This window comes from Sabethes cyaneus, chromosome 1 (assembly GCF_943734655.1).
Source record: "Sabethes cyaneus chromosome 1, idSabCyanKW18_F2, whole genome shotgun sequence".
NCBI classification, from domain to species: Eukaryota; Metazoa; Arthropoda; class Insecta; order Diptera; family Culicidae; genus Sabethes; species Sabethes cyaneus.
This window is the reverse complement of record NC_071353.1, coordinates 51,814,460-51,828,597: the sequence shown is the minus strand read 5'-3', so window position 1 is coordinate 51,828,597 and position 14,138 is coordinate 51,814,460. Positions and strand designations below refer to the sequence as shown.

General features: G+C 45.4%; 2 protein-coding genes across 2 annotated transcripts; one reads left to right on the top strand and one right to left on the bottom strand.

The window, feature by feature from the left end:
- Positions 1-610: 610 nt before the first annotated feature.
- On the top strand, positions 611-1,882 carry LOC128745688 (lipase 3-like). Its single transcript, XM_053842766.1, has 3 exons — positions 611-691; positions 746-1,282; positions 1,346-1,882. Exons 1-3 carry the CDS (start codon positions 611-613, stop codon positions 1,880-1,882), a joined length of 1,155 nt encoding a protein of 384 aa, XP_053698741.1.
- An 11,282-nt stretch (positions 1,883-13,164) lies between these two features.
- On the bottom strand, positions 13,165-13,586 carry LOC128745360 (probable salivary secreted peptide). The gene is made up of 2 exons (XM_053842413.1): positions 13,407-13,586; positions 13,165-13,338 (listed from the first exon to the last, which is right to left on the bottom strand). The coding sequence occupies exons 1-2, from the start codon at positions 13,584-13,586 to the stop codon at positions 13,165-13,167; spliced, it is 354 nt and encodes a 117-aa protein (XP_053698388.1).
- Between the last annotated feature and the right edge of the window lie 552 nt (positions 13,587-14,138).

The window sequence follows — 14,138 nt, the reverse complement described above, 5'->3', positions numbered from 1 at the left end:
GCTTTTTATTCTTTACTCCCATTATCGGACCCCAGCGTGCCCTAAATTAATTTGCCCGCTAAGTGCCATGCGGAGGTCGTCCAAGAAACAGAGCCAATTCAAATATGTTCACATGATTGATATGCCAGCGGCGTGCGAAAGAGCAACCTTGCCAGGATGGGGTTCACATGGTACGAATCATGGCCATCCGTCACTTTCGGCGAGGGAGTACGGTAAATAAAGATCCTGTGCATTCATATGATTCAATAAGGATTTTGTTTGCACGGCATCTACACCAAATATTTGCGGCATTCTTCGGATGGCTTTCCTAGCACCTAAAACGACCCTGCATTCAAATCATTTGCTAACTCAGAATGTACTATTACTGGTACTATTTATTATTATTTCATTCCATAAGTTTGCATTGTATTTACGAACAATTACAAAAATTAATAGGTGTAAAATCTGATTACTATCACCAAGCAGTTTTTTATCAATCTGGTGCGTACTAATGCACCGATTAAATCTGATCACGGTTCATTAATTCGGATAATTTAATACAACGCATCTGAAAAAGCAATGTATATATGAAGCTGAGGTTAGTGCGGGCAGTTTATCGTCAGCTCTAACCATGAATAGCCTTGATGCGAAACGATTTTTCCAATATGTGACTGTAGTAGCTGCTGTGTGTCTTGCCAAAAAAGTATCACTGGTAAGTATGCAATGTTTCGAACAATTTTTGAATAACACTTTTACGCCTATATAGAAAAACACAATCAGCCGGCATGGATACCCAGTGGACATTCATAACGTTACAACAGACGACGGATACATTCTTGGCATAGTACGGATTCCAAAGCAAGGTCACACTCCGGTCCTTTTGGTGCATGGCTTACTGTCCTCATCGGCCGATTGGTGCATTGTGGCAAAACATTCGCTGGCTTTTCGCCTCTTCGATGCCGACTTTGATGTCTGGCTGATGAACGCCAGAGGCAACACATTTTCCCGACGACACGTAAGCATCAGCGCCGACCAGGAGCGTTTTTGGAATTTTAGCTGGCATGAGATTGGAATGTTTGACCTTCCCGCTGTTATCGATTATATTCTAGGAATCACTGGTTTTAACTCGTTACACTATGCAGGGCATTCCCAAGGAACAACGTCCTTTTTTGTTATGTGTTCGAGCCGTCCAGAATATAACCGTAAAATAAAAACTGCGCATTTATTGGCACCCGTAGCGTACATGTACCACACCTATTCACCCCCAACGCGGGTATTAATCCCGAGAACTAAGGAACTTGGAGTAGGTATTGCTTAAAAAGTAGCTACCTTTTGATTGTAGTTATAAAAAAGTTCTTACAAACAGGTTGTGGCCCGATTGCTTGGCATATGGGAATTACTTGGTCGTTCGGATAATCCTTTAATAGCTGGTGTTCAGGACTCTATACCACCCGAGACATTCATGTCGGTCATCTACGCATTCTCCGGTCAACGAGCGGTTCAGTTCAACGAATCGATTATCCGACAGATCATGGAAACCCTTCCGGCGGGCTCCGCGCTGAAACAGTTTGAACATTATTCCCAGCTGATTTCGACCGGACGGTTTCAGCAATTTAACTACGGAACAAAGGGCAACCGGCAGCATTATAATGCTTCGAAACCACCCAGTTATCAAGTAGAGCGGATCAAAGCACCGTTGGCGCTGTACTACAGTGATAACGATTGGTTTGTGGCGTTGAAGGATGTCAAACAGCTCAAAAAGAAACTGAAAAATGTGCTTCTGGATTACCATGTGCCCTTGCCGCAATTTAACCATCTGGATTTTCTCTACGACGAGTACGCGTATAACTTGTACGATGAAATAATTCGACTGATGAAAGATAGTGAGAAAAATGAATATTGATGCAATAATAATAGCAATAAAATGTAGCCCAGGTCAATAACGAAGAAGCAGCACACGGGCGGTATCCTGTGCTTATGCTTATGCTTAATAATAATAGCAATAAAATGAATGGAAACAAAGCGTTTGGGGCTGGAAAAGATTGCCTTCTTGGTATAATATTTGTTTATTGTAAGTACACTGAAGTCGCTTTTCACGTGGTTTATTTTTTACGCGAATTTCGGAATTTACGTGGCTTTTCACTCGATTTTCGGAATTTACTTGACTTTAATTACGGGAATTTCTGCATTCAAGCGTGTTTGATTTTTGCGGAACGTATCCTTCGCGTAAAAAGCGATTTGAGTGTACATACTTAAAAATAAAAAGCCCAAATTAAAAGTAAAAAGTCGCAAGTGGTGACTTTACAACACTATTAAAATTACATCAATTGCTATAATTGGGATTTGTTTGCTTTCGTCGTGTTTTATTTTTCAACCTATTGTTGAAATAAACATATCGACCGCCTTCATGGAATTATTCTGGTGTCGTTCTATATTGGCCGTCCATACAACAATCAAAGACTTTATCGATCACAATTCGCTCGATTAGCATAGTAAAAGCGCTTTCGTCCAAAAAGGCTAGTACATCTACGGAAGACGTACCATTGTGTACGTACCGGTGTGTGCGGCCTGGATGCTTTCTTCCGATCGCTGAAGCAACGGGTGACGTCGACCAGTACAATGGCCAATATTACACCGGGAATTGAACGTACATCGTGGTTTTCCGTGATCGCTTAAACAGAGTTGGCATAATTTGCATTCATCCACCCCCTTGATGCAATTCTGCAGCGATAGTTTTGCGAAGTCATCGCAAAACCATAGTTTGTGGTCCGTGCGTCTGCACGGTTGCTGGATGCGTCTCCATCGGTTGCTGGACAGATTGTACACTCGGTTTCCATACAACCGGGATTTGGTTTGTGAAACGAATTCTTTTTTGCCGGGTTTGTTGCGTTCTGGGATGGGGATCCTCTTTTCGGTTACCACGAAATCTCTTCCGATACTTCAGAGACAATTTCGTTGATAAAATCCGTAAAAAGTCTCAGTGGTATTCCAGTTTCACTGCGTTTGAAGCGCAGTCAATCGAGCTTATAATCCGACGGCAGTTTGTGAATCAATTCTTGCAATCGGATTATTAGTTCCGTAGATCCGCTTGTCGTACTTTAGCTTAAGGTTATAAGCACAGACTAATTATTAGACTATATTAGATAATCTCACATGTAGTTTAGATCTTTTCAGTCGTTCCAGGATCGAAACTTCTGTTCATGCTTCGGAGCACCATGCGTGCTGCGACGAAGGAGCACAGCGACCTCGAAGCGCGAGTAAAAGTGGAAGAGAAAGAGAAGACGCTTGTATCAAGGTCTGCACAAACGGATGCCTGCCCGTCAATGGCTGACCATTCCGTGGCACTCGGGACTACGGAGCAGTCTAACGACAAGGCATCCGCCAAACGCGCAAGGCAGTCCCCAGGGGAAGAAACCCCCGCGGGTCCAAAGCAGCGCCTGATAGCAGAGGGTCGTAAGCCAACCGAAGAACCTACTGAGGGTAACAAGACGCCGACAACCAGTGGGAGTTGGTCAAAAAGAAGAAGGCCAAGAAGAAAGAGGAAGATCGAGCTCCACCGAAAGTGGCTAGGAAAAAAAGGAGCAAAGGCGATGCCCTTATCCTCAAAACTAAGGGGGCCGAAATATGCGAAAGTTTTAAAGGCCATGAGAGGGCATGATCAGTTGAAGGGTCTTGGCGCGGATGTGCGGAGTATCCGCCGCTCTCGCACAGGCGACATGATTCTTTAACTCAAAAAGAATGCCACTGAAAAGGGTTCTGCTTACAAAGTGCTGGCAGAAAAGGTCCTTGGCGATAGCGTGCAGATTCGCGCACTAACGCCCGAGATGACTCTCCAGCTTAAAAACCTGGACGAGATCACCCAAGCGGGCGAACTAGCACGAGCTCTCAACGAGCAATGCAAAGTGGTGGTGACTACCGAGGCAGTTCGTCTGCGTAAGGGACCGGCGGGAACCCAGGTAGCAACTATAAGACTTCCACTGGAAGACGGAAATGCAGCCCTGAAAGTGGCTAAGCTGAAGGTGGGATGGTCCGTGTGCCCACTGAGCGTGTTCCAGCAGCCGGAGGCCTGCTTCCGGTGCTTTGAGAGAGGGCACAGGTCCTGGAGCTGTAAGGGGCCAGACCGAAGCCACTTGTGTAGGAGATGTGGTGATACAGGCCATATAGCGAGGGACTGTACTGCGCCACCCAAGTGCCTGATATGTACCGGCCAACGGGACGCTAAGCACACAACACGGGCGTAGTGCAGATAACGCAACTGAACTTGAACCACTGCCACGCGGCCTAGCAGCTGTTGTACCAAGCAGTTATTGAGTCGTTGACGAACATTGCAATCATCTCGGACCCATACCGCATCCCTGCCGGAAACGGTAACTGGGTGTCGGATAGGTCCGGGACGGCGGCTATATGGACGACAAGCAGGTTCCCGGTTCAAGATGTTGTGTCAACTGCAGACGAGGGATTCGTGGTTGCCAAAGTGGGTGGAGTGTTTTACTGCAGCTGTTATGCTCCGCCGAGTTGGTCTATCGAGCAGTTTACGCGGACGGTAGACCGAGTATCAGTTGTGCTGACTGGTCTAAGGCCGTTGGTTGTGGCGGGCGACTTTAACGCTTGGGCGGTAGAGTGGGGAAGTCGTCGCACGAACCATAGGGGCCGGATTCTGCTTGAAGCTCTGGCAAAGCTCAACGTAGATCTGGTCAACGTCGGCACCACAAGTACCTTCAGTAGGAACGGTGCGGAGTCTATCATCGACGTGACATTCGGCAGTCCTGGTCTGATAGGAGACTGGAGGGTAGACAATGGCTACACTCACAGTGACCATCAGGCGGTCCGCTATGGTGTCGGTCAGATAACGAGACGGCAAGCGGCGAGTAGAGCCGACACTCCAACCACCCGTGGATGGAAGACATCATACTTCGACCCCGAAGTATTTGTGGAAGCAATCCGAAGAAAGTGCGGTGATCGTGGTTTGCCCGATCCGAACGCTGATCATTTGGTTGAGGTACTGTCGCGAGCATGTGACGCTACCATGCCTAGGAAAGGTCGACATAGGTATGGCAGGTCACCGGCTTACTGGTGGACAGATGAAATTGCGGAACTCCGCGGAGCGTGCTTTCGTGCGAGGAGAATTATGCAAAGAGCTCGTTCGGACGAAGGCAGGGCTGAATGTCGAGTAGCACTTGCTGCTGCACGCGCAGCGCTTAAGAGTGGGATAAAAGCTAGTAAACGAGCCTGCTTTGAAAGGTTATGTGCTAGTTCCAATGCGAACCCGTGGGGTGATGCCTACAGGGTCGTAATGGCAAAGACTAAGGGAGTGATGGCGCCCTCAGAGCAATCGCCAGAGATGCTGGAGCGGATCATCGAGGGCCTCTTTCCGCGCCACGAGCCAAGGCCCTGGCCCCAGGCCGCTGAGTCGTCCCACGGCCGACGTTCCAGTATCTCAGACCATAGTGTAGGATGGTTGGCCTCCCAGCCAAACATCCAAAGTAACGTGGGCGACGGCGGTTTGGCGGTCGGGGACGAAGTGACGGTTACGAATGAGGAGCTCATTGAGATCACTAAATCCCTAAAGGTGAGCAAGGCACCGGGGCCAGACGGAATCCCGAATATGGCCATTAAAGCGGCTATGTTAGAGGCTCCCGAGTTATTCGGGGCAGTAATGAGGAGATGCCTGGAAGCTGGCCACTTCCCAGACAGATGGAAGCGACAGAACCTCGTGCTGTTGCCGAAGCCGGGAAAACCTCCGGGTCGATCTGTCTGCTCGATACGGCCGGTAAGGTGCTGGAGAAGGTTATCCTTAACAGACTCGTACAGAACACGGAGGGTACAAACGGTCTGTCAAGGAATCAATTCGGCTTCCGAAAAGGCAAATCTACGGTGGATGCAATCTTGTCTGTCACTAAGACAGCCAACGTGGGAATCCAGCGCAAGAGGACAGGTATCCGCTATTGCGCAGTTGTCACGCTTGACGTGAGAAATGCGTTTAATAGCGCTAGCTGGGACTTCATAGCCAACTCGCTTCGGAAAGTCCAAGTGCCGGTGTCGCTGTACAGGATTCTGGAAAATTATTTCCAGAATCGTGTGCTATGCTACAACACGGAGGAGGGTCAGAAGTGCGTTCCAATCACCGCAGGGGTCCCTCAAGGTTCCATACTGGGCCCGGTGTTGTGGAACGTCATGTATGACGAGGTGTTGAAGCTAAAGTTCCCGGTAGGGGTGGTGATAGTTGGCTTTGCGGACGATATCACCTTGGAAGTCTATGGTGAATCTATCAGAGAGGTTGAGTTGACGGCTGCCCACTCTATAAGCTTTGTTGAAGATTGGATGCGATCCAGGAAACCGGAGCTAGCGCATCATAAAACGGAGGTTATCGTGGTGAACAACCGCAAGTCGGTACAGCAAGCAAATATCAGCGTCGGGGACTCCACTATTTCGTCAACGCGGTCCTAAAACTTCTGGGAGTCATGGTCGACGACAAGCTCAAGTTCGGGAGCCACGTCAACTATGCCTGCAAGAAGGCTTCCACAGCTATTTCGGCATTGTCTCGTATGATGTCTAATAGCTCTGCGGTATATGGCAGCAAGCGAAGGCTATTAGCCAACGTGGTCCAGTCTATACTTAGGTATGGCGGACCGGTGTGGTCATCGGCGTTAGGTACCAAAAGCTATCTAGCCAAGCTGGAAAGCACCTATCGTCTCATGTGCTTGAGAGTGGCGAGTGCGTATCGCACAGTTTCACATGACGCAATCTGCGTCTTAGCAGGTATGATGCCTATCGGCATTATCATCAGCGAAGACGTAGAGTGCTTCAACCAACGTGGAACTAGAGACATACGGAGGACCACAAGATCGGCCTCGATGACCACATGGCAGCGGGCATGGTCTAATTCCACAAAAGGTCGGTGGACACATCGACTTATCCCGGAACTATCCGGGTGGGTCAACAGGCGCCACGGCGAAGTCAACTTCCACCTGACACAGATTCTGTCAGGGCATGGTTGCTTCAGACAGTATCTGCCAAAGTTTGGGCATGCGGAGTCCCCCGCGTGTCCCGAATGCGTGGATGTTGAGGAAACGGCAGAACATGCTTTCTTCATATGCCTTCGTTTCGCGGGCGCGAGAAGCAACATGATGGCAGTGAGCGGACAGGACACTACCCTGGATAACTTAGTCCAAAGGATGTGTTCCAGCTCGGACGTCTGGGGAGCGGTCAATGCGGCTGCTACCCAGATTGTACTCGAGCTACAAAACCACTGGAGAGCCGATCAACGGCGAATAAACAGCCTAACTACCAGAGTCCAGTAGTTATCTAAGCGAGTGCATTAAGCACAATAGCCCCTCCCTGAAGTAATACCGATAAGGTGGTGCCAGGGGGGATTGAGGCTGGAGACTCGAGTAGGGTTTTAGTGAGTCGGGATCCTCACGCCCCATTAGGGGGGTCGGGATACCTAAACCCTACTCCCTGAGTTATCTTCTCAGGTGTCTGATAGTACCGTATCTTCTAAGGTGCTCAGCAGATTTCCCAACTCGTAAAAAAAACTACACAACATATTTTTGGCCCCACATCGAAGTTTCGCAATATTATCCAGTCTACCATTCCACACCATTCCACGCTCTTCCACATTTAATAAAAAATTATGAGGTTAGTTTTATCCGAAATTAAAATTTCTTCAAGTTTTGTTCGAATAAAGACAAATTCTCCACAGTAAAGATTAGGTTTAGCAGTTTGAAACTGTAATTGTATTTTATTGAAATAGTTTTAATAAATCACTGCCAAGTCTATGCTTCAAAATTTTAGTCTGCATCACTGTGCACTCCAATTAAGGGGACATAGTACCTTTTAAACCATATTTATTGCCTTATTTCAATAATTTTTTCCTCGATAGCATAAAAGGCGAATCGATTTGAGCCTTTTTCTTTCTGAACAATGCATTTCATACTAATATTTACAATTTTGCTTACATACGGGAACCTCTTCCACCCTCTCCTACGGCTTCTTGAACATGATCATTCGAAAAAAAAACATGAATTGCGGCACCATGGATTGGCGCTCGGGGGCGCATCCGAAAAATCCGAAAAATTCCAAAACGACATGAAAGTATATTAAATTATCTTGTTTTTGACCCATCTCATTTTAAAATTTGAACGCATAACAAAATGACAGACATTCAAACATAAAAGCTAGTTCAAATCAGGGAAGCCATCTAGGACCTTTGCTCTTTCTGCTCTACTTCAACGATGTTAATTTGGCTATCAAATGCCCTTGACTCTCGTATTCAAATGACCTAGAAATGTTTTCCCAGATCCGTTCGACAGACGATTGCCACTTTCTCCAAAATCAGTTGGAGGCCTTTGCCACTTGGTGCGATGTGAACCGCATGTTAGTGAATCCGGAGAAGTGTTCAATAATCACTTTCTCCAGAAAAAAAGACCCGATCCTGGTGTTGTGTAAATATTTCACTGTCGACTGTGACCGACGGGTATTATTTATTTAATATTTATTAAATCATTTTAATTTCAACCGACTCGTGGTCTGAATGAAATGTCATTCAACCCGTGGCTTTCACGAAGAATTGATGAGAATATCAGATCATCTCAAAGTATTTTACCCTAGGTTTTTCCTATGGAACTGTAGTGATTAGCACCAGGAGAATATTGAAGTGATTTGCACATTGACCGCACGTGTGTATTTTTTCGGTATACAGGTGGAAGATGCTGCGGTGTTATTTGGTGGAATATGAACCGAAATCAGAGAGTGGCGAAGGGGTGTACTACTTGCAGAGATTCCCATCTTACATCTAGTGAAAATCTGTAGGATGCAGTGGATCGGACAACCAAAGTAAATTGATTCTGAAATTTCATACATTCTGTACTTTGAAATAAATAAAAGTCATTCCAAACCGAATTTGGGGCCTTGAGAATTGCACATCGCGTACTATACCTTATAATTTATTTTCACGGCCATTATCTAAATTCCAAAATACTTTGAAGCGACCCTCATTTCCCGCTGTAACGCTATATTTACGCATTTTCATCTAGCCGAGCCCGGATGAATCAACCCCGGTCGGCTAAGAACATAAATTCCGCATTCTATCCGATTACCCGCGCCGCACTATGGGGCAGAACCCGAAAAAGCTCGGACAAAACCTCAAAATTTTTAATTGAGATATTCTGTCAAACTTAATATTCTACATATGGTAGACATATTATCTATAAGAAATATGCATAAATTGTTTTAATAAGTGTTTTTTTCAATAGGCATTAAAGAAGGTGATTGGAAAATGAAGGAAATTTGGAAAATGAAAAAATAAATATCATTTAATCTTTTAGTATCTAGCTGCCATGCTACTTAAAATTCTATACTTTTAAAGGACAATTCACATTAAAGGGAATATAAACTAATAGTTTGGGTGATATTAAGACAGATTTTTTACTAGCAGGCTTTGTTCTGACGAAGTGTTTTAGAACAAAAAAATTGTTATTTTTATCAATTTTCAATAGTGTGTAGAAAAAGATTTCCACAGATTTCCACTCTGACAGTACCATAAAATCCACATTCAAGGTGTTAACTGGTAATAAGCAAAAAATTAGCTGCTACTAGTTGCGATGTTTGGAGATATTCAAGTTTTCCGAATGCATGTTTTCCGGCATTTTAGGCTACAAATTAGTAAATGCGCGCGCCAGTGCGAAGTTCGTTCCTACTGTACGTTGAATAGTCCTGGTTGTGTATGTAAGACACAACATTATTATCATTATGAGATACATTGGAGTCGATTAGGGAAATTTAGGACATTGTAAACCACTTAACCACTTAACAGCTTTTTGCCAATTAGCTCTGTTTCAAGTCAAATTTTCAGTAGAATGTGTTCAGTACAGTTCAAGACTTTCAGCTCGATTGAACTAGCCTCCATTTTGTTTATTTAGAAGCGAACATGTTGATACGTGCTTGGTGGATAAACAGATTGCAAAATGCAAATGCAAGATGCAAAATTTTATAACAAACAATGTTGCTGAAGACAATAAAGCTCTACGAAGCATATGAAAGAAGTTATGAGGTTTTGTCCGAGCGCCGGGTCAATCTGCCCCACTGTGCGCCGGTCAGTGACTCGATCAAGCGACGGCGCCGGTAGAGCAAAATACTTCAGTGAAAAACAGCGCGTTTTGCACCATTCTAGGTTAATGAACGCGCAAGTTTCTTAACCTGCCGTAACGAACGTTTTGCCGACTAAGGCAAACAACGAAGCGCGGAACGGTTCGTTGACAAAAAAATCAAAGTTCCCGCGCGAGGGGCTAAAATGTATGCGCGAGAGAGAAACTCAACGGACAGCGTGAGGTCTGCCGCTAGGCAGAATAGGACGGAACTACCTCGAGGAGGAGGAGTTTCCTTAGGGAAAATAGTCTTTAGCAAGTAAGAATGAACTTGGTGATTTTTGAATAAGGTGATTCTGATTTGGCACGCCGACCCGTCTGGTCGGTAGTGCGATTTAATTAACCGTTTTATTATTTACCCCCCTACAACTTACTTATTTAGCCGAGAGTCGGGGTGGCTCTTGCCGTATCAAAAATTTCTCTCCATTTTACTCGGTACTGGGTTACTCGTCGCCAATTCGATGTGCGTCTCGACACACGCAAGTCGGTTTCAACCTGGTCAACTAGCACGTTGGCTCCATCTATTCCTGGTGCCGGGGAAGTTCTTGAAGAGCACGGAATTCACTGCCCAGTCGTCCAGCATCCTTGCGACGTGGCCGGCGAACCGTAGTCTCCCAACTTTCGCCAGGTATACAATGGGAATCTCTCCAAGCAGTGCCTGTAGCTCATGATTCATACTTCACCGCCACTCTCCGCTTTCCGTTTGTACTCCACCAAAAATAGTCCGCAAAACCTTTCGTGCAAATACGTCAAGTGCACGTATGTCGTCCATTAGTAAAGTTACTGTCTCAAGTCCGTAGAGGACCACCGATCTGATTAGCGTTTTGTACATCGTCAGCTTTGTGCGGCGACGAATGCTCCTTGATCGAAGCGTCTTGCGGAGTGAAAAGTGGGCTCGATTTGACAGCTTGAATGCGTCGTTGGATCTCCTTACTCATAATATTGTCGGCGGTGACCAGAGATCCCAAATATACGAACTCATCAACCACTTCCACTTCATCGCTGTTAATAGTCACTGTACTTGGGAGGCAAACGTTGCTTTCTCTGCAGCCTATTTTTACCATATATTTGGTTTAAGACGCATTGATTTGTAACCCTATCCTCCTAGCCTCCGTTTTTAGTCCGGCGTAGATTCCGTTCGCTGTCCCAAGCTTTCTAGTAATAATGTCGAGGTCGTCTGCGGAGGCTACGCTTGCTGAAGTTTGTTCCTCTCGTTTCGATGCCCGCTCACCGGATTGCACTTTCAATAACGATATTGAATCACATACAGGACAGTCCATCCCCTTGCTGCAACCTTCTGCGCGATTCGAAAGGACTAGAGGTGTCCCCGAAACGCACACGTAGCACATCACTCGCTCCAGGATAGCTTCAATCAACCACACCAGTTTGTCCGGAAACCGTACTCCTGGCTCCTGCATTATCTGCCATAGCTGTTCGCGTTCAACTGTATCGTATACTGCTCTAAAATCTACGAAAATATGATGCGTGGACACGTTGTACTCTCGACATTTCTGGAGGATTTGTCGCAGAGTAAAAATTTGATCCGTAGTAGGACGGGCCTCCATAGAGCCCACCTGATACGTAATGCCGCAATCTAGCAGTTCGCCCTTTTTATACATGGGACAGACTACACCTTTCATCCACTCCTCCGGTAATTTCTCCTCCTACCAAACCCTTGAAATTATCCAGTGAAATGCCGTTGCTAGCGGTTCTTGACCATTTTTGTAGCGTTCTACCGTGAGTCGGTCCTTTACGGCGGTTCTATTATTCTTCAACTGACGAATTTCTCGACGGATCTCTTCGAGATTGGCACTCGTTTGTAGGCACTCCTATATCGCCATTGAGATGCTCATCGAAGTACTGCTTCCACCTGTCAACCACCTTGCGCTCGTTTACGATTGGACGTTCCTACACATGTCACGTTTACGTGTGTAGCCCTTACGAGTTTGGTTCACCTTCTCGTAAAACTTGCGCGTGTCATTTCCCCGGAATGGTTGTTCCAGCTCCTCACGATCTCTGTCCTCGTTCTAGAGTTTTTTCCTCCTCAGGATCGTGGTCAACTCATTCCGCACTCGACGGTACTTGGTCAAATTCTCTCTTGTGGATATGCTTAGATAGTTTTTTCAAGCTCTTGTTTTCCTCTCTGTCGCTTGTTGGCATTCTCCGTCAAATCAATCATTTCGTGCACTCGAGATTTCCGCACCTAGCAACGCGGTTGCGGCATTGTTGACGGCCGAGCGTATCATGCCCCATCCGTTTTCGAGGGTCAAAGCATCTACAGAAGAAGGCAGAGCTTCATCCAGTAGGCGCGCGTAGTTTTCGGCAACTGGCGAGTTGTGTAAGTGTCGAATGTTTGACCGAGGAGGGCGGCTTTGTCGCGTCTCGCGTGGTATAAACCGTTGACAGTTTTGAGCGCACATGTACTGCTACTAAGTAATGGTCCGAGTTGATACCCGCACCCCGTAGGGAGCGTGCGTTGGTGATGTTCGAGAAAAACCGGCCCTCCATGAGAATACGGTCGATTTGGTTCGAGGTTCGTTGGTCAGATGATCTTCTGGTGACTTTGTGGATATCTTTGTAGGGAAAGAAAACGCTTATGATCACCAAGCCTCGGAAAGCTGCAAAATTGATGCATCGCTGGCCATTATCGTTCGTGTCGGTGTGCAGGCTATGGGACCCGATCACCGGTCTATACATTGCTTCCCTGGGTATTCCTATCCCCAAGATTCCAAGAAATAGTTTTCAAATCATTTACAACAATTTAGCACATGTTAGCACATAAAAAATGTGCATTTGCGCAGTAAATAATAATTGTTACAATTCAATCAAGTGTATTCCCAAGATAGAAGCGTTTGAAAGCATATTTTATAGGTAAATTTTATTTTTACGTTTTTACAGATCTTAAACTTGGTCACCCAATGTATTCAAGCATTTTTACCTAATATATTCCTTATCTTTCATAGAAATAGCTCCCACCTTTATCACATTAAGATCAGAACAAATAAATACATTATTTTCTCCTCATCCCTTGTTAGGGCTTTTAGCGTCCGTAAATTTCCACAATAAAACTAAATCCATTTCCTCTCTGCGATTTCAAATGGATGGTTGTGTGGTTATATCCAGGACCGCCGGCCGACAGAAACGCGTAGCCACCCTTGCCGTTGATGAACTGATCAGTTATGTTGATGGCCGATATATTGCGACCCAGTTGACCCTACAAGGATACAGAACAGTTCAGTCAATAATTGTAAAGAAATCAACCATCTCAACTCAGTTACGCACCTTCACCGGGTAGACCAGATCCATGGTCTTGACCTGCAACATCGACGACGACTTGGTGGCGATGGTGCGGTTTAACAAGACATCGTACGGAGTTTTGGTACCATAGAAGTAATTGTTACTCTGGCTGCAAACTAGACAACCGAACGCAATCAAAATAGCGGCCAACACTAGATACCTCATTGTGACGATAAAACGAGAGAATGTTATTTCCGAAAGTTATAAATTTTGCACGTTTGTCTTTCCCACCGTAAACTGATATCGGAAGCAGAACGGTTGGTTCGTTTTATAGCATCTATGCCAACGCAACGGTGAGCAATATATTGCTCATGTACTTTTCTGGAAGTCCGGTCTTATCTTATCGCTTTGGCGATGTACCGCCGAGGAAACAGATACCTACTTGAATAATTATTTATTTGCTGGAAAGTTATGCCAAACGTATTCCGAACAAAGTAGCGGCTCAAGTTGTTTACCGCGGAAACAGCCCTTTTAAAAACATGTATGATCACACTATGTACTTGAAGAAATGGGTTATTGTAAACATTGTAATTCTTTTGTTTTACCGATACTACATTTCCACGGTCAAAATATTTTACGAGATAGGATATATGAACACATTAGTATCACATGTTCTTCTCAGTTCTCAACACAGTGATAACGATTATTTCTTCGCTATTTCATCAAATTACGTATGTTTGAGTCATTGTGACAATATAAAGGGGATTCACCAATAGA

Bases quoted from the DNA above. Each gene is read 5' to 3' on its own strand.
- LOC128745360 (XM_053842413.1), bottom strand. From the start codon at position 13,586: ATGAGGTATCTAGTGTTGGCCGCTATTTTGATTGCGTTCGGTTGTCTA. The intron at 13,339-13,406 runs GTGCGTAACTGA...GTATCCTTGTAG, and splicing joins ATCTGGTCTACCCGGTGAAG to GGTCAACTGGGTCGCAATAT.
- LOC128745688 (XM_053842766.1), top strand. From the start codon at position 611: ATGAATAGCCTTGATGCGAAACGATTTTTCCAATATGTGACTGTAGTA. The intron at 692-745 runs GTAAGTATGCAA...ACGCCTATATAG, and splicing joins TTGCCAAAAAAGTATCACTG to AAAAACACAATCAGCCGGCA. The intron at 1,283-1,345 runs GTAGGTATTGCT...TCTTACAAACAG, and splicing joins CGAGAACTAAGGAACTTGGA to GTTGTGGCCCGATTGCTTGG.